Source organism: Chelonia mydas, chromosome 1 (genome assembly GCF_015237465.2).
Source record: "Chelonia mydas isolate rCheMyd1 chromosome 1, rCheMyd1.pri.v2, whole genome shotgun sequence".
NCBI classification, from domain to species: Eukaryota; Metazoa; Chordata; order Testudines; family Cheloniidae; genus Chelonia; species Chelonia mydas.
In genome coordinates this window covers 146154436-146174572 of record NC_057849.1, presented here as the reverse complement: position 1 = coordinate 146174572, position 20137 = coordinate 146154436, and the positions used below count along the sequence as shown (strand labels likewise).

The 20137-nt window shown below is 38.2% G+C and overlaps 1 protein-coding gene across 7 annotated transcripts in view; it reads left to right on the top strand.

Moving 5' to 3' along the window:
• DMD (dystrophin) overlaps positions 1–20137 on the top strand; it is a 1912888-nt gene that overhangs the window by 624489 nt on the left and 1268262 nt on the right. For all 7 annotated transcript variants that reach the window (XM_043538015.1, XM_043538014.1, XM_043538013.1 and 4 more), the window contains 2 exons: positions 249–399; positions 10682–10801. In XM_043538015.1, the coding sequence (XP_043393950.1) occupies positions 249–399; positions 10682–10801 (271 nt within the window). The remainder of the gene's footprint in view (positions 1–248; positions 400–10681; positions 10802–20137) is intronic.

Here is a 20137-nt window from a genome sequence, read left to right as displayed (position 1 = left end):
AATGGGCTTGGAAACCAAACTACTATCTCAGATGAATATATTCCCTTTCTACGTAGTGGTTTAAACCCATTAGTAGGACAAGGTGGGTAAACCTGCAGTGCTGTACCAGATTTGGTTTCTGAGCACCTTCTGATACAAGTATTAAACTAACTTTAAAAAAAAAAAAAGGAATGCAAGTGTAAGCAAACATTTCTGCTTACTAGTTTCTTACATGTACAAATGTAAGTGATGATTTTCCTTGTTTCTAGCTTACATAAAATTCTCATGGACCTTCAGAATCAGCAACTAACACAGTTATCTGACTGGCTAGCAAAAACAGAAGAAAGGACAAAGAAAATTGAGTCGGAGCCCTTGGGCCCTGATCTAGAAGACTTAAAACATCAAGTAGAGGAACACAAGGTAAGCTATTTTACATACGCACGTTACTGTTGGAGTCAAAATATTGTTTAAAGAAGGAACGTATATCAATGATCTTTTCACATTTTTAAAGCTCTAAAACTAGTATTAGCGAAGAGTAGTGCCGAATATTTCATTGACTGAAGTTTAAGCTTTTCAGAATAACCAAGTCTTTGTACAGAGACTGCATTGCAATTCAGAATTTTTTAATAAGACTGGGATTTTCTTTATTCTTTCTTATATTCATAATTTACTAGACTAGAAAATCTGGTTGGATATCAAGAAAATAGGCAATTGTAATATCCTTTTTATTACAAAGCATAAAATCTGAAATGTTATTACTCCCATGTTTTTTTCCTCTTGTCATCTTGTGCTTTCTTCCTTGTGTGCTCCAGTAGCAGTGACACACTATTAGTTGTTATAATTGGGATTCCAAAGCTCAATAGCAGTACCAGCACTCTGAGTATGTAGCCCCTGAGCATTGTAAAGTAACCCAAGTGTAGTCTCTAGCTCTGTAATGGAAGAGTTTTTTTGAAAAATGCATTTAATTATGAAAAATAACAAGCCAGCAATTGGGGAAAGAAAGATATTTGACCAAGCTTGTTTGTATTGTGATGTAGAAAAATGTTTCTTAAATTGGAATGATTGAGTTAAAAATGCATAAATTAAACTAAACTAATACGAACATGGGCAAATAAATTCAATATGGCAAATAAGACAGAATTCTGGTAAGGCTGTGATTATCACTTTTAAAAGGATAAAATAAATAGAGTTAAAAATAGTTACATAAAGCAGACTTTTAAAATTGTGCTAAGTTCAGTAATTCTTTCTGTGTATTGGTGTATATATCTGTGTGTGTGTGTATACAGAAACACGTATGCATCATGATAAAAGATAGGAAGCTAAATATCAGAAAAACATAAGGCCTGGGAGATGTGATTCCAGAAAGTGTGAAGAGATTAAGGTGTCCTTCAACTGTATGTTAGTGGTTCAAATCCATTTCAGTTATAGTTCCCACAACTTTTTACCCTCCGATCCCCATCTTGGTGGCTTATGTGGATTGAGTTCATGGTTTTAGTCCAATTTGTAAAGGGCAGGTCGTTGCATCCCAAAACCTACCATCAGAAATTAAACCAATATACGGCCCTGAGGCAGCAGCGGAGGCTAAGAACAGCATGGAGACTGAACTCTTCACTTGGCCATGACACAGAAGAGCTCTCATTCTAGTGAGGAAGTCTGGAAAAGCTAGTGGTGCTGCTGCTGCCTATGCTATAACTGGTCTGTGGGTAAATAGAAGATTTCAGTTTCCAAGCTTTCCAGTCCGGCCCGTTTTCTGAGCACAAAATGAAACTGTTTTTTAAAAATGGCAAGTAAAGGTGGAAACATAATTTATGACTGAAAATATATATTACAAATTCACTCAGAAATTGGTAACTGGGTTCTTGTTTTTCTTTTGACATATATGCTAATGGCATTCAAGCTAATAATTTCTTGTGCCAGTGAAACACTACATTCCCTTTAAGAACTTTTGATCTTAATGAATATAATGGGTGCATTCCTTTGTTTGGAGAGTAAAATTCTGGCCACAGTGACGTCAATGGAGTGTTCCATCACTGACTTCAGTGGGGCCAGGACTTCCACCCTGGGTCTCCAAGGCATTCAGAAATTTCCCTCTCCCATATACTGGTTCCACGGTTCTGAATGTGATGAGTCAGTTAACACTGTGGATATATACTTAAAAAATAAGGTTTCAACTCTATCTTCTCTACCAAGGGATCATTCAGACAGTAAAATGATAAAAAAGAGGTTTTTTTCCCTTCCTCACTGGGCATGGATTAAAATTCTTCTCAGGCAGAACCTGCTGGTAGGTAGTAACTGGAGGACAAGATGTTTGCAGACGTTTCAAAGCTATCTGCAACATTCACATAGAATTTATTTGGTATTATATTCTGCACCAGTGCCTCCTGATTCCTGCAGTATAACAAAGCTGCATACTACAGCAAAGATAAAAATTCATGGCTGTATATAATGTGTGGGGAAAACAGTTGAAACCAAATTTTATTGCACTAGATATGAACACGAACAACACAGTTGGTACTTCATTTCAGGATAAGGTATAAGTAATCTCTGGTTTTGAAAGTTTCATGTCCTTAGCATGGATGTATACATTCCCAATTACTGCATAGTATTAGTATTGTGGCATTTGTTGGGAGGAACTGGAGATTTCGGAAGACAGAAATGAGAAGATGGCATCAGATTAATTGGGTAGTTGCAGCCAGAATGATGGGTTGGTTTGTTGGCTGGAATGCAGCAACCGCTCTCTTTCTCTTGTGTTTCTGTCATACTTATTCTTTCTCCTCATCTCCCTTTGATTAGCTCCTGGCCCCTTGTTTCCTTCCACACCTAGAATATCTATTTTGTTCATTTTATTTTCTGCCTCTTGACTCAAATTCTGTATCTTTGGTTCCTTTTAATCTGCCTTTTCTGTATGTTGTGTCAAATACTGCTCAAATTTTTGAGACAGATATGCCAATTCCTCTTTGTGGGCCCAGGTAGAGTGAGTGAACTCCAATCCTGAGAAGATAAACCATTCAATAAAACAGATCTAGGATTGATTGTTATTCGCTGTCAGGAAAAGACCGAGGAATTCTTACCAGCAAGCTCCCGTTCTTAACTTAGTGTTGTATGAGACTTTCAGCTGAACAGTGCAGAAAGGACAGTTTCTATCTGCCTTGTGCCAAAGACAAACTGTAGGGGGTTTTAGGGCCACAAAAAGGAACATGTTTACAGATCTCACATTAGGTTTGCCAAACTACTCTAACGTAATTGTCCAAGAAACAGCAAAAAATGCTATTTGTCATTTGACCTGTATTTTAGGTATTTTGTCTACTGCTGCAGGTAGTCTTGGCTATGCATTTTTAAAACTGAAAGAAATCTGCGTACCTGAGAGAAACTGAAGATTGTTAATTTGCCTAGAAAGGCTACATACTTAAAATTTTGTGATTAAACAAAAATGCACTTTTAAAATTTATGTATAGATTTCACTTTGTACAGCTAAACTGGCTAAAATGTTCAGAAGTTTAGAGTTTTACTGGAGAATTGTGCAAAATTTTCATTATAAAAATAAAACCTTGGAAAGTTGTTCCTTTTTGAGATTGCAGTATGTCCCTAAATATGAAAAGGGATGTGGGAAACTTTCTCCGCAGTTGGATTTTAATCAAGGTTGACCTTGGAATTTTTCCCCCTGTCTGGATACCTTCATCAGTATCCCAGTGCATGTTTTGTGATGTTGACCTAGGTTATTTAGAAATGGTCACAGAATTTGACACATTGTAGTGGTTCTGGTTATTTTGTGTGCAGTTCTGGCCTTTAAAAACCAATCCATTGATTTCAGTAGAGCCAGGTTTTCACCCCTGATTGGAGAAGTGTTAGCAGCAGACATTTTGACTTTTTTTACTAAGGAAGACACTGCAATTACGTAGATCTCTGTAAGCTAGTACAACACTCTGCCTGTGCCTCTTTTGATCAAATTGATAACTCTATATTTTGGGAATAAATTTTTTTAGAAGTAGTTATGATAATAGACTTAGGAACAGATCTGTCATTAATGGCCTTCACGGTGGTGGTTTGGTTTTTGGTTTTTTTGTTTGTTTTTTTGAGACTCTGTAAGCCTACTACTGATTTTGATTTATTTAGTTTAATAAGGGAGGGAGGGGAAAATACAGGCAACACACAGTGAGAGAGCAGAGTCTTATATTCTTTAAGGCTATTTCCCTTGCTTACAGTGTCCCCCTGAGCTATGTATCTTAGATGCTGGTTACATTTTTCTCTTTATAACATTGCTGTATTCTGTCATGTTGAAAGATGACTATCCTCTGATGATCTTTTGTCTTTGTTACATGACTGACACCTGCCTCATTCTTAAATAAGTCTAATATAAATTTGAGCTGTTGCCTTGTTTAATCCCCATTGCCTCTAGGCATAGGAAACTAGCATATTGGATTTCATTCTGTATGTCTGAGGCTTAGACTGCAAAAATTGGGGTACTCTCCTGTCAAATCTCTCTTAATGATGTAGTCAGAGAGCTGACTGGATTTTTAACCTTCTGAAGTTATAATTAAACCATTTTAACCCAAACACCTACTGACTGAAGGATCTGGATCTAATTTTCAGACCTGAGCCCTTCTCTGGTTTTCATGTCACTGAACAGAAATTGTACACAGATGCTCACACTGCTTCCACAAAAATCATGTTTGAGTGGGTGGGTATGCATAGCCCCATTTTTCTTTTTTGATTCCCATTACTTTGATTCATGGCACAATTATATATATCATCTGTCAGAGAAAACCATTGTATTCTCTGAAACATCTGTTGTATGCTGCTGTGGAAAAGGGCAGTTTGTCCACTGCAGGCAGAGTTTATTATTTGAGACTATTGATTTATTGTTATTTTATCCTGTTATTCCTTGATTTAATTGCCAGAGAATCAGTCAGCTAAGCACATTTCTAGTGACAAGAGTGGGGAGGTAGTTTGTGAAGCAGGATAGGAGCTCTGTCTAAATCTGCTTTTGGTGCTACTAGATTATTATTTTTGTTATCCCATCATTTGTTCATTTGTGCTCTTGTCACTGTCTGTGAGTGGTGCCCAGTTCTATTTCACCAGTGATTTTATAAAATGCAGTTATTGTTAAGACTGGGAAGGAATCCTATTTTTGTTCTTGCATTATAGTTTGTTCCTCTGAATTGCCATGAGAGTGAGAGAGACAAGGTAGGTAAGGTAACATCTTTTATTGGACCAACTTCTGTTGGTGGAAGGTTCAAATTTTTTAACCAAACAGTTCTTCAGGTCTGGGGAAAGAAGTCAATACTGAGCTAAATACAAATTGGGATTGATAGTTAAGCATAGGGAGTAACAGATGTCACTTGAGATGGAGAGGCCTGTGGCACCTTAAAGACTAACATCTAATGCATGATGCACCTGACGAAGTGGGTATTCACCCACGAAAGCTTATGCTCCAATATGTCTGTTAGTCTTGCATCTGATGAAGTGGGTATTCACCCACGAAAGCTTATGCTCCAATACATCTGTTAGTCTATAAGGTGCCACAGGACTCTTTGCCGCTTTTACAGATCCAGACTAACACGGCTACCCCCTGATACTTGAGATGGAGTGGGTAATAAAGATTAGATTGTTATGCAGAAGGGGTATGGAGTGAAAAGTGACCATCCCTGGGTGATGTGGTGTTTTTGTCTTCTATAATTTTTCAGCGTGAGTTCATTCGAGAACATAGTGATTATCTGGTTTCACCCAGTACACAGGCGAGAATGAGTAATAATATAGTACATATGATGTGCAGAGCTGCTACAGGTAATGACATTTATATAGTAAAGGTTCCCTAACACTTTCCATTATGTGACCTGTTTTCAGTTGCTTAAACCTCTTCTAGACTTTACCTATTCCAAATGAAATTTTCCAAGCTTGCTCTTTCCCAGGTTGTTTTGGTGGTGGTTGCTTTTTAATATTTAACCTTTCCTGGCAGCAACCTTGGGGGAAAAATAGGTAGTTTTGCCAGTGTTAATTCCACCCAATAATTTCACTGAAAAGCTCTGGCAACTATGCTGTTTCAAACATGGCGGTGGGATAGCCCTGGGATCAAAGAGGTGTTTTTTGCTGTCCCCATGAAAATACACCAACATTTATCCAAGTTGTAAGTCTCTGAAAATTGCTATTTTTACATGCTCAGAAGAGTTTGATTCTAAAATCTGTGAACATCCAATCTGCACTGAGAATGCATCACAGAACTCACTGCCTACTGATTGCACTGAGTGTGTTCCAGTTGCAGGGAGTTCCTTAATACACTGCTAGCTCCAGTGAGCCTCATGGTAAGCAGAAAGGAACTAGAGCTCTAGATCTGGAGGTCAAGGAAAAGGAGACTACAACTACTACTATTTTGGCCTAGGGTGAGGTGTATCAGGAAGAGACCATGAGTTCTGGTCTCAACAATTCCAGTGACTGATGTTAATAATTTTGTGCCATTCAAAGCTCTTATTATTGAACAACATTCCTCTCTTGTAACTTCTAGTCTGCAGCTAGCTAGTGAAATTCACTCACACTACTGCCCTTCCTTGCAGTTTGTGAAGAAAGAGGGAAAGGGGTTTGCTTATGCCTTCTCCACGCCTTCTGAGGCTCCCCTCTACCAGGGGAATCCCAAGCAGAGGACTTTGCCTCTTGCAAAGAATTTGCAAAGGGAATGGAACAAAACCAAAAATCTGCCCCAATATATTGATTGTGGCCATTCGAAATAAATAGGAAATGAGGTCTAGATGGAATTACTATAAGATAGTTGCATACATGATTGGAAGACCATACTCAAAATGTACTTATCAATGGATCACTGTCAAACTGCGAGCGCTTGTCTAATAGGTATTCTGTGGGGGTCTGTCCTGGGTCTGATATTATTCAGTATTTTCCTTAATGACTCAGATAATGAAGTGGAGTGTGTGCTTATACTATCTGTGGATGACATCAAGCTGGAAGAGATTGCAAGTACTTTGGAGGACAGCATTAGAATTCAAAATGACCTTGACAAATAGGAAATTGTGCTGAAATCAACCAGATTTAATTCAAGTGCAAAGTACTACACTGAGAAAGGAAAAATCAAAGCACAACTACAAAATGGAGAATAACTAGAAAGACTGTAGAACTGCTGAAAAGGATCTGGAGTTATAGTAGACCACAAACTGAATATGAGTCAACAATGCAATACAGTTGCAAAAAAAAGGCTAATTTCATTCTGAGGTGCATTAATAGGAGTGTCATATGTAAGACACAGGAGGTAACTCTGTCCAGGTCTGGGTGTCACACTTTAAGGAAGATGTGGACAAATTGGAGAGAGTTCTGAGGAAAATAACAAAAATGATAATGATAAAAGGTTTAGAAAACCTGACCTATGAGGAGAGGTTAAAAAACAAATAAAAAAACAAAACTGGGCATGTTTAGTCTTGAGAAAAAGGTGACCGTGGAGAGGGGACCTGATAAATCTTGCAATATGTTAAGGGCTGTTATAAAGAAGACAGTGATCAGTTGTTCTCCCTGTCCACTGCATGTAGGGCAAGATATTATGGGCTTAATCTGCAGCCAGGGAGATTTAGGTTACATATTAGAAAAAAAATTACTAATTATAAGTGTGGTTAAGCTCTGGAATAGGCTTCCAAGGGAGGTTGTGGAATCCCCATCATTAGATGATTTTAAGAACAGAGTGGTCAAATGCATTTCAGGGATTTGGTCCTGCCTCTGCGCAAGGGGCTGGACTAGATGCTGCTTGGAGATGGCTTCCTGCACTGCATTTATATGAGTCTCTCCATTATCAAAATGTTAATTGACAGTACATGGGTGTTACTTTGTAAGTATGACTACCGAGAGAAAACAGATGCAGACTATGAAATGTGTTATATGAAACATGCACATGGCTGGTGGCTTCTGCATATTAAGGTTTCCTGACTTTTCCCAATACAAAACCATTTTCAGTTGCTTATAACTTTGCCAAACTTTAACCATTTGGGCTGAAGGTTTCCATGCTAGATCTGTTTCCTGCTGATTTTTTTTCTTTGAAAATTTCAACCATAACAGTTCAGTCATTCTTGAGAATGAGGGTAGGGGAAAATGTGTCCCCCCACCCCCATGTTAAATATAATCTGTTAACTTGTGTTTTAGATGCTCTAGTGTCCCCATGCTTTAGAGCAGGGACTTAACTTTTGATGGATGGGTCATCTTTGTGACAGGGATGTGCTGTTACCATCTCCATAAAAAAGTGCCTAAATTTAACTAAGTTATAAAAATTTGAAATATTGTAGTTTGTTATGTTCAGTAGAGATTTGTTAGATTTTAGCAGCATAAATCCCCAAAGGTCCTGTCGTCACTGATCATGCTCCAGCCTGGAGCTGAGCAGGATTTTCTTTGCAATTTGTACCTCTGAGCTGGTGTTAACTGTACTGGATCTGGGTCTGGGCATCAGAACTGATAACAGGGAGCCTTCACTCTGAGAGGTTTCATAGTAGCAGCTGTGTTAGTCTGTATCTGCAAAAAGAAAAGGAGTACTTGTGGCACTTTAGAGACTAACAAATTTATTTGAGCATAAGCTTTCGTGAGCTACAGCTCACTTCATTGGATGCATGCAGTGGAAAATACAGTAGGAAGATATAAATATATATATTACACACACAGAGAACATGAAAAAAGAGGTGTTGCCATACACACTATAATGAGAGTTATCAATTAAGATGAGCTATTATCAGCAGGAGAAAAAAAACTTGTGTAGTGATAATCAGGATGGCCCATTTCCAACAGTAGACAAGAAGGTGAGAGTAACTGTAGGGGGGGAAATAAGCAAGGGGAAATAGTTTTACTTTGTGTAATGACCCATCCACTCCCAGTCTTTATTCAAGCCTAATTTAATGGTGTCCAGTTTGCAAATTAATTCCAATTCAGCAGTCTCTCATTGGAGTCTGTTTTTGAAGGTTTTTTGTTGTAATATTGTGACTTTTAGGTCTGTGACGAGTGACCAGGGAGATTGAAGTGTTCTCCGACTAGTTTCTGAATGTTATAATTCTTGACGTCTGATTTGTGTCCATTTATTCTTTTACATAGTCTTTAATTACATTATCACATACTGGCTTTTTCCACCGGACCCTTGCTTTGTGCAGTGCACAGGACAGAGCTGCTCTGGGGATGAAACAAGGTTGTGTAGTAAAGGATATTGTTGTCTGTAGGACCTCTGTTTCACTTGTTGCAGAAGTTGGAAGGAGTGTAATAAATGAGACAGGGGGTTACAGGAAGAGAAAGGATAGTCTCATGTCTAATGCAGTTTTATGCTGCCCTGTGGAATTCAATTTTACAGAATTCCTTTGTGATATTGGGCAAGTCACTGAAACCAAACTTTTTACAGGTGATTTCCATTTGTTTGTTCATTTCTGAGTTCCTGATTGAGACCCTATGGTCTGGTTTCCAGAAGTGCTAAGAATTACGCAGTTACAACTGAAGTCAGTAGGAACAATACTCGCAACATATAAAGTGTTATGCAATGTTAAGTACTATGGTCCTTGGAGTCTGAGACTGGGCAACTAAAATTAAGAGTTTATTTTGGCCTTAATCTCTCTATGAAGGTAAAATGGGGATGCTACCACTCATCTGAAAATAAATTCATTAATGTTTGTAATGCATTCAGACTACAATGCTGAGTGCCAAAGAAAAGGCCATGAGGCAGTTAATACTGAGTAAATAAAAGAAAAAAGCAACATCATCCATTAAGGTAAAATGTAAACTATCTTCAGAGCAAGGTTTGAATAGTGTACAGTAAATAAAGCAGGAGCTACACATTGAATAGTGAGGAGAAAAAACGTATTGAATAGATCATAGAATATCAGGGTTGGAAGGGACCTCAGGAGGTCATCTAGTCCAACCCGCTGCTCAAAGCAGGACCAATCCCCAATTTTTGCCCCAGTTCCCTAAATGGCCCCCTCAAGGATTGAACTCACAACCCTGAGTTTAGCAGGCCAATGCTCAAACCACAAGTAGGCACCAATCATCCTGTGTACTGATTGAAGCAGGGGTCCTGTGGCAAAAATAGTATGTGATCGTGTAATTAAAGACTGCATCATAATGCCCCCACACAAAAGGGGGCAAAGTTAAGGTTGCACAGGCAACCTTAATACTAGTAAAAAGAAAAGGAGTACTTGTGGCACCTTAGAGACTAACCACGAAAGCTCATGCTCAAATAAACTGGTTAGTCTCTAAGGTGCCACAAGTACTCCTTTTCTTTTTATGAATACAGACTAACACGGCTGTTACTCTGAAACCTTAATACTAGTATTTCCTAAGTTTGGGGTATTTGACATTGCAACTTTAATAATGTTCTTTAACGTATTTTTTGTGTGTAATATTATAACATATGCAAACACTGTTAATAAAGTATCTAATACCCATTTCAAATGAGCAAGATATTGATATTTATAAAATGTCAACTATACAAGCTCAACAATTTTTTTCAATCCAAAGTTTCATTCTGAATGTTGATGAGAGGACTAAACGCTTAGAGAGGAAAGGCAGATTGTACTAGATAGTTTTCAAGAAAGGGACAACTATCCTTGCATATTGTAGCACCTTACTGCTCATGTATTCCCATTTTTTAGTCCATGAGGTTCTACTCTGACACTGCACTCTGTTTGAGGACTGGAATATTCCTGTCTAAAGAGTGATGATAGATTTTTTTCCCCCCTTTTCTTTTTAGGCGCTTCAAGAAGACTTGGAACAGGAACAAGTCAGGGTGAATTCCCTTACTCATATGGTAGTTGTGGTGGATGAAAGTGGTGGAGATAAAGCTACTGCTGCACTAGAAGAACAGCTTCAGGTAAATGTTGAATTACTCTGTATATTAAAAAAAAAAGCATCCATCTTAAGCATCCCTCAAGAAATATTTGTGATTGTTTTAAAAAAATTTTTGTCAGTCCTGTTTTTATGTGCATGGCTAAATGTAAATATTTGGGGGAAAGTGCCTTAAATATTTAAAAATGTGAGGGTTTTTTGTATGAAATCAGAAAAAGGGATTACATGCCATCTGTAAACTAAGGATAAAAAACAATTGTCCAGCCTCCCTGCACTTTGTACACAAAACCCTTCTTTTAGGTTTTCTGGTACAACATTCACTCTGACAATATGTCTGAAATATTTTATAAAATGAGCTTTAAATGATTTGGTAAGCTCTGAGTTACTCCAGACACAAAAAGAAAAGGAGTACTTGTGGCACCTTAGAGACTAACCAATTTATTTGAGCATAAGCTTTCGTGATCTACAGCTCACTTCATCGGATGCATTCAGTGGAAAATACAGTGGGGAGATTTATATACATAGAGAACATGAAACAATGGGTGTTGTTATATACACTGTAAGGAGAGTGATCACTTAAGGTGAGCTATTACCAGCGGGGGGAAGGGGGGGGAACTTTTGTAGTGATAATCAAGGTGGGCCATTTCCAGCAGTTGACAAGAATGTCTGAGGAACAGTGGGGGGTGGGGAATAAACATGGGGAAATAGTTTTACTTTGTGTAATGACCCATCCACTCCCACTCTTTATTCAAGCCTAAATTAGTTGTATCCAGTTTGCAAATTAATTCCAATTCAGCAGTCTCCAGACACAGTTGTACAAGCATGCCTGTCCAGCGTGCAATCTCAACCACCTTATCTTATTTTCTCACTTTTTTCTGTGTGCATTTGTTTTGTATCCTGGTGAAATGTCATCTCTCCAGCCAGCTGCTTCAGGCTACTTATCTGTGACACAATTTAGTCTCATGCTCAATCTCCAAATAGGGGAGGAAGAGGTAAACAAGTTGGCTGCAACTGCTGTAGGGCTCAGACATAAACAGGCATTTCATGTTCATCTGGTTCAACAACAAAACTGAGTTGTTTGCAATCATCTCTGTTCCTGATGCTGCATTGTCCTGTGTCATTGGGGTACTGAAATTACAAGAAGAGCAATTCCTAAAGAAATGCAGTATCCATTGTGGCTGATAAACTGAGGAAAATTGTCATAACGTGGAACAACATACCACAGCAGATAATCTTACTTCCCCTTCATACTTAACATCTTTTTTTTTTTTTTTAAAGGGGAAGTCCAAGAACTAGAGATCTTTCTAAATTTTCCATGCTGTATACAGGAACAATAAGTGATAAATTATACCTTTTCCACTGAAATAATGTCCCACTCATAGCGTAAAAAAGGGAGGGCTGGGGGATGGTAGGGAAAGTCGGAATAAATGTTATGTCATCTAGTCTACTGGAAGAAAGTATGACCACGGCTTATTATACAAAATAGATGTTTCACGGCTAGCTTGTTTCCCCCCATCCCTCATTCACTTTTATCAGTTGCCACTCATCTATTTTAGACAGTCTAAAAGAGATTACAATCTTTTATGTTTGCACAGTGCCTAGCACAGTGGTGCTCTGACTGGGGACACTAGGTGCTACTGCAGTGCAAATAATAATAATAATCAGTGGGCAGTCAATGAAATGGAAAAGTGGCAAATTCAAAACTGATAAAATGTTTTTTCACACAATACACAATTAGTCTTCTCTGATCCAGCATGGTATTTTCTACATTTAGGAGCATACCTTTAGGCACTCGGGTTTAAAAAATGTGCCCATTGTTATTACTGGAATTCTTAAATAGGCAAGCACAAAGTCAGAAAAGCAGATATTGTTCTTAATTACATATGCACAGATATATTGCCTTTTAGCACTATAAATGTGGCTTTTAAACTGTAACCCTCATTGGAATGTATGTGAAGGGACTGCACAGTACCAAAAGTCCCCAGAAGAACAGCTGACTCAGCAAAAATTACAAGAAAATTCATTTCCAAGTTTTGTTGGAAAAACAAAAAATTTCAATGAAAATTATTTTTTCCCATAAACTGTGTGTTGGCATAGAAATTTTTCAATTGAAAAAAAAAAACATTGTTGAAAAAACTTCAAACAGCTCTAGTTACAAGGGTCTTGCACATCTGGGTGGGACCAGTCACACTGTGATCCTTAGGTCTCGAGGATCAGATTGGGGGAAGCCAGTGTTTTCATTGTCTTCTGTTGTTTAGTCCTCTTGTGAATATGATGTACAACTTCCAAGCTGATTGTGTTCTCTAGGAGATTCAAAAGCAGAGAAGAAACTAATGTGAGGGGAAGGGGGAAACTATTAACAGCCACACTGATACAATAGCATGAAAAAATTATAGGTATGTTTATGAAATCTTTGGGTGTAAAACAGGATAACTTATGTTCTCCCCCCCCCTTGTTATGGAAAAGAATTAGACTTTGGGAGGCATACTGAACTGCCCCTCTATTGGTGGAATACAAGTTCCATGGTAAAGTATGGAAGAGAGATAATTTCATCATTGGGAATTAAAAACTCTAATGTGGCCATTTTAGCCCTGAATTATTTGCAGCATCTTCAGTGCCACTTCACTGCCAGATTTTCACAGACATAAGGACGCTGATTATTGCAACCAAGTTTGTAATGCCTTACATTTGAAAGATAAATCTGAAAATCTTCCTCAGTGTCATCTGTCACTTTAGCTGAGATTTAGTCTTCTTTTCTCACATGTCTTTTTGGTTCCCATCATCCTCTGAAATGAAATTAGTATTGGGTAGACTGCTTTTTCTGTGAATCATCTGGAGGGTAATTCCTCCTTTCATTTCATGGAAATGAAATGTGGGTTTAGGTTAAAAAAAATGTACTAAATCTAATTAGTTACATTACTGTTCCCTGAACAAGAGACTTTTTACTTAGGCTGTGCCATGAAAAGGATCCCTTAGGGAAAGTTCACAGCACAATTTAAACTTCCCCTGCCCCCATTAAAGACTTTCTTCTGCTGCTGCTGTTTTGCTGTTCAGAGAGCATGTAGGTGGAGAGTTGAAAAAAGATAATAGTGCAATCATAGGCAATAATTTAGAGTTAATTTAGTACTTATAGGGAATATGCAACCTATGCTATTTTTAGGATACAAAATAGTGATATGCATACTTCAAAAAATTCAGGTGTGTGGCTGAAAACAAATAAGCACCCAAACTTAATGCAATCTTTGAAATGTTTGAAGTCCACTTCTTCTCTCTCTGTGGGTCCCCCCCACACCTTCAACACTTCTGTCCTCGCCCATCTTCAGGACCAAGGCCAAATAATCAGCTCTCCCCCTCCTTGTTGTGCTAGTGGTGGCAACAGCAGTTGTGTTTATTGGCACGCTGAAGCTTTCTTGATGGTATAGCTCCAACTTGCAAAATATGCATTGAAATCTCCAAGCTAAATGAGATTCCTTGTTCTAGGGTGTTAGTGGCATGGTGTACTGCGGAGTCTGACAAACTAGCAGTACTGTGTACAGTGCAGCTGTACTTAGGAACAAATCATTCTGTTTCTCCTGAGAAATACTAGTGCACTTTTTATTTATATATGGTTCATATGGGTGCTTCACTTGTAGCTCCAATAGCAAAGTGAGACATAAAGGTAGTCTACATACAAACACCATATTCAAAATACTCTCGTTAAAATTCAGATTTCTAGAAGCGTAAGTGTTTTGCCATGTCTTACACCTTCAAAATATGACCCATTCTCTGTGAAGTTATCATATGTTACTGAGGCCATTTCTAATGAAAATGGAACCATTTTACAACAACTGCTGTTTGGGGAATAAAGGGTAAATAAACATCTTGTGTGTTCATGTTTTCACAGCTGAATTACTGCTTTTGTGAATTTTCAGAGGTGAGAAAATGGTGAAATAAGATTTTGGGGGAATTTCATGACTTCCTCCCCTCAGTTTCACATAGCCCCTATCAAAGTTTACCTGCTATCATCTCTCTCAAACTTGGTTTTGTAAAAGACACGATAATGTTATCAAATGCTTATATACAAATGTGTTGTAAAGACACACAAATAATATTACATACAAAAAACTACATTAAAAAAACATTAATGTAGCAAAGTCAAACACTAAAGATAGGAAATACCAGAATTAAGGTTGTCTGTGTAGCTTTTTTCCACAGGACCCTTGAATTTTTCTAGTATCTCACTGGAAGACAAATCTCTTGTTAAACAAAAATTATTAACTAAAGCCACTAGCGTCAGCAAAATTGAGTACACTCTGTGTTGGGGAAAATGTGGATTCGCTATTTTTATGATAAAGTTAACAGTTCATAAATTAAAAATCTACTTTTGCCATCCAGTATCCAGTGAATCCCACTTTTTAATGTATATATGTGTGGAGTGTAACAGCCACAGTACATGCTGTTTGCAGCTACCCATTCAAATTTGGCCTTACCTACAACCCTGCAAAAAACCCTATAAAACCTCTTTGACTTGCCTAACTAATGCTTCTAAGAAGGTACTGACATCAACTCCTCCCCTGGAAATCCAGAATGCACCATATGCACCGCTAAATCAATCCCAGCACCTTTCACAACATAGTATTCACTTTATTACCTAAGAGTGGCAATTTTTATCCTTATCAACGGGTCACAACTCTGTCTTTTATAAGATTGCAGGGATAGCTTTTTACAGTCAACTTATACTTCTCTTGGCACACACACAAATCTATATGCCTGAACATACTGCTTGAAAATATGCTCTTAAACTTATCTGAACAGGGTGTCTAGTACAGCTTACTCTTTTCCTGAAATTTAGAGAGCAGACAGGTAATTGTCCCTCATTAAATACCATTTCTAACATTTCAGAGTTACTTCAACTATCCATTTATGATAGACCTTGTCTTGCATTTCTTGTCCCTTCTGTTTTTAAATATAAGGTACCAGTGTTCTTTTGGGGTCAATATTTGTCTGTGACCATCTCTGTCAAAATGAAATAATCTGTCTTCTTCTATTTGCATTTCATTATCTGGCTTCCCAGTGGGGGCTCTTAAACTGTTTTGGATACCTAGACCAATATACCAGAAGAGGGTAGAAAAGAAAGAAATTAGACTACAGCAGCATCTTATTAACCTTCAACCAAAGCAGGTCCTAAATTGCCTTCTGATCCAATATCTAACCAGCCAGGCGATCTTTTCCCAACATCCTTTATGATGTCACCAGAGAGGCTTGAATACTGCCTGACAGAGTGAGTCGCTCCTAGGTAAACTTGAGGTAAAGCTACTAGAGCAGGTATTCTAAAACTTTGTCATATCCTGGCCCACATTTTTATAGAGAAATTATGAGCATCCCCCTTCCCTTCCATTTCAAGAACTACAGCATACGTTTAAATGGAAAATGAATATTAAGAAAGTATTTAAATGTTTCTTTTAATGTGACATAACAATAAAAACAAGGAGAGTTAGTACCATGTGCACAGCCAGTTCTCCATGGACTGCTGATGGACTGGTAACAAGCTTGTTTGATTCTCTAGTACTGCCTGTATTAGAGACAATGAATACTAGAGTATAATGGTACTAGAGAATCAAACAAGCTTGTTACCTGGACTGGGAGTTAAGAATTCCTCCACTAACATCCTTTGGAAGTGAGAAATCAGATTAACCGCCTTCAGCCCCCTTCCATACCACAAGGAAATGACAAGATTTCTGTTCTTTGAGTCACCAAACCCCCACATCTCTGAGTCACAATCAACCTCCTTTTGTTCACCACAAAGACTTAAACAGTCAATAGGGGGTCACCACCTGGACATGAAAAGTCATGGTCCCTTCTACTCAACCTACTATTTATATTGCATTTAAATTCACCAACATCTTTACTCTTTTATGTGAACCTTGATACCACTAGACTAGAGGGACTTCACCTATCCAGTAGTCCTGGCACAGGAGGCAAAAAGGAGTTCTGTCTGGCGCCTACTTTGCTCCAACTGTACTCAGTAGCCAAAAGGACCCTTAGGGACTGTCACCAGCTAGCCCAAGTTAGAATAGCCCCCTCTGCCCAGTGCTATATCTAGAGAATCATGGAGTTTTAATGTGCTTCCTGATGGTCCTTCCAGTTTGCTTAGCTGAGGGAAGCTGAGACACAGACCCTGATGTTAAAGGTAGTTTTATTTACGTAGCTTATTATGAACTTTATGAACATTAGTACAAATAATCTTTTGATCTATGATCCATTGTTGTAGTTCATGTAAAAAGTTCTTATATCGGAATACATTGAGAAAAGGTAAATCAGGGGTAACACCATAATTATTATTGCAGAACATATACATTTTCAATGTACTGAATTTCTCTCTTGTTTTTGTGTGTTGTTAAACATGTAGACGCAAACAACATTTCTACAGACCACTGGTCCATCCAGTCTAGCAGTAGTTAGCCTGACTTCATTAGAGAAGCATCTTTTACCAAAATTCTTCCATTAGTTGCAGACTCAAGGCTGCTTATTATAATTTATTGTATGTTTACTCTCAGTGCTCCTGCCAGTTATTTTGTTTGTTTTTCTGATTCCTATGTTAGCTTCATTCAATCTTTATCAGGCTATTATTATTCTCCTATTTTACCTTTTCATATCCAAAAATAAAGCTTTTCCTCAAAGGACTCATTTTTAAAAAGAATGAAACAGTTTTCATTTTGGGGTAGGGATCTGTGAAACTTCCTTTTCTAGGAGTAGAGGGGCTGGAATTTCAGGGGAGAGAGAAGGTATGCTGCCATGGTTTATGCTCTGGATTGAATTGGTAGCCCCAAGATGTGCCTCACAGCTATTCCTCAGCTGAAGTTTCAGTCATTTATTTCAGTGGGGCTACCAGCAGAGTAAGATCCTATTCAGCATGAGTAAAGGTGGCAGAACTGAGCACCATATGATTAAATAATCAATGCTTATCCTAGAAGTGAAGACTTCTTACATGATATTTGTGCCTGTAAATTCGTTACAAATCTGTTTCTTAAATATGTTTACCCCAAAAACCTCCGTTTTATGTTTGCTGTGATCTGTCACTAGAAGCGATTGGTTAAGTATGGGTCACAGTTTAAACCATATATCAATACAGCTACCTATCATTTTGTTTAAATACTTTGCCTGGCCTAACTATAGAGACAATAAAAGAAAGAAGTGTAATTCTTATGCTGCTTTGGAATTGTACAGCTTTTCAGGGGCTGAGGGTTGTAGTTTGTCGTCTTTTTAGTTTTCTTGGAAACATCGTCTCTTCTCAAGTGTGCAAATCAAGCATTTGGAGTGACCTTGCATCATTGAGCTGGTGCAGGCCACTAGATTAGGGAAGAATGTTTCTAAATATAGATCACTGGGATGCAGCCATGTGTAGAATTGTTACTGTAGATGCTGAGAGCGAAGACTTTTTTTGTTTTTTTTTAGACTGCGGAGGTATAAACAAAGCTGCTCAAGTATAAGATAAGTTGCTTTATTTATAAAACATCAGAAGAATAGTACATAATACAAATCTGTAAAGTAAAAGGTAAGTATCGCAGCTTCATGGTAACTGCACCAGTATTTCCCCTCCATGGTCTACCTAGGGTTCCCACTTTAGGCTCGCAGCTCCTCAGTCATCACCCCTCATGGGCAAAGAACACTGCCTCCTGACTGGGGGCTCTTTAAGTTTCCATAGTGCCCTGCCTATACTGTGGTATTCCCAGCAAGCCAGACTGCCTAAAAGGTATGTGTTTGCTTTCTCTCCTGAGGTCATAAACAGTGTAATTGTCTGCAGTTATAAGTCAGCACACAGCTCTTTCTAAGCAAGCACATTTATTATTCAGGTAAAATCATTACAAAGAAAACATCAAAAACAATAAAAGAACCTGGAATCTTATAAAGCTTACCAGAGGTCACCCCCAACTCCAACCTCTGGGTCTGGTAGGTGTCAATCCTTCAAAACCCACAACTGGATCTTCCCTCTGGTTACAGGTTTGTAACTGTCTCAGATTCAGAACCAGAACCACCGCTAGGCAGTTCAAACATTTCTTTATACAGCTTGGGCCTTTGAAATCCAATCTCTGGTAACAGGTAATCAGCACACAAAGACCAACTCCTCATGTAGTAGTTTCAAAGGGCTGGGGGTTTGCTTAAGCGGAGGTAGGAAATTTGCATGTAGCTAAAATATAAGCAAGAAAGATAATGTCCGTTCTTATGGCTCAAGGAATTGGAAAGGTACTTGACAGCACAGCTATTGAGAATATTTCCATCTTACCTTTATTATGAAGTGTTTATAATGTGACGGTTACAAAGGATTGTAGGTTGGTCACCTGAACAATGTACTCATCTGTTGTGTTAAATGATAGGCACTTGTGCATGTTTGTGCATCTAATACAAGTCCCATGCCTTTCGAATCCACTTTCGTTATCCGTTTTAATGTATTGTATTGTACATTGGAAACTGCAGTGCATTGTAACACACAACTCCATCCTGGCTACCACTAGTAATACATTAGCTTGAAGGATACGGCATGAAATTATTAGCCCATAAGGAATCGGGTATCTATATGACAGACAATGAAACATGGTCTACAAAGCCCACCCTCACCATAGCTTAATTGTTCCCCCTACGTGAATGTCACTCAATGACAAATAATGATAATTCTGTGGCATAAGGTTAAAAAAAAAATTGAGGAATGCCAAAATTCAAATTTAAAAACGTTTCCTGATTTTGCTTTGCATGTGAACATGCCTACCTATTTCTAGGAGCCATTGTTTTCTCATCTTGGTTATAGACCATATTGCTGGGATGCAACTAATGCAGCTGCTAAATCTGCTGTGACCGGTGCTATATCTGTAGCAATAATTTCAGGTTAAGAAGTAACTGCTTCCTCCATCTCTGTTTTTAAGACAGTGCAATTTAATTTGGGGGCATTGTCCTCTCTCTGCAAACACTCCAATAAAGTCATAAGCACATTAGAGCCAGAAGTAGGTATTTAGCTACAACAAGCCTTGCTGCCTGAGTGGCCTTTTCTAGGTCTCTTGCTAGAGAAGATATTGGTAATTTAAGAGTTGTGTAGAATAATTTCTCCTTTCCTTTCCTTTGAGTTCTTCCTTAACTAGAATATCCCATGTCCTTTTTCCTTTCTCCTCTCCCATCTTCTCAGTTCGTATACTTTCTCTGCGGAGGTGTGTTGAAAAGAGAGTTATGTACTCCTGATAGATTCCAAGATTTTAGGCCAGAAGGGACCACTATGATCATCTAGTTCGACCTCCTGTATAGCATAGGACATAGAACTTTCCCAAAATAATTCCTAGAGCAGATCTTCTTGAAAAAACATCAACACTTAATTTAAAAATGGTCAGTGATGGAG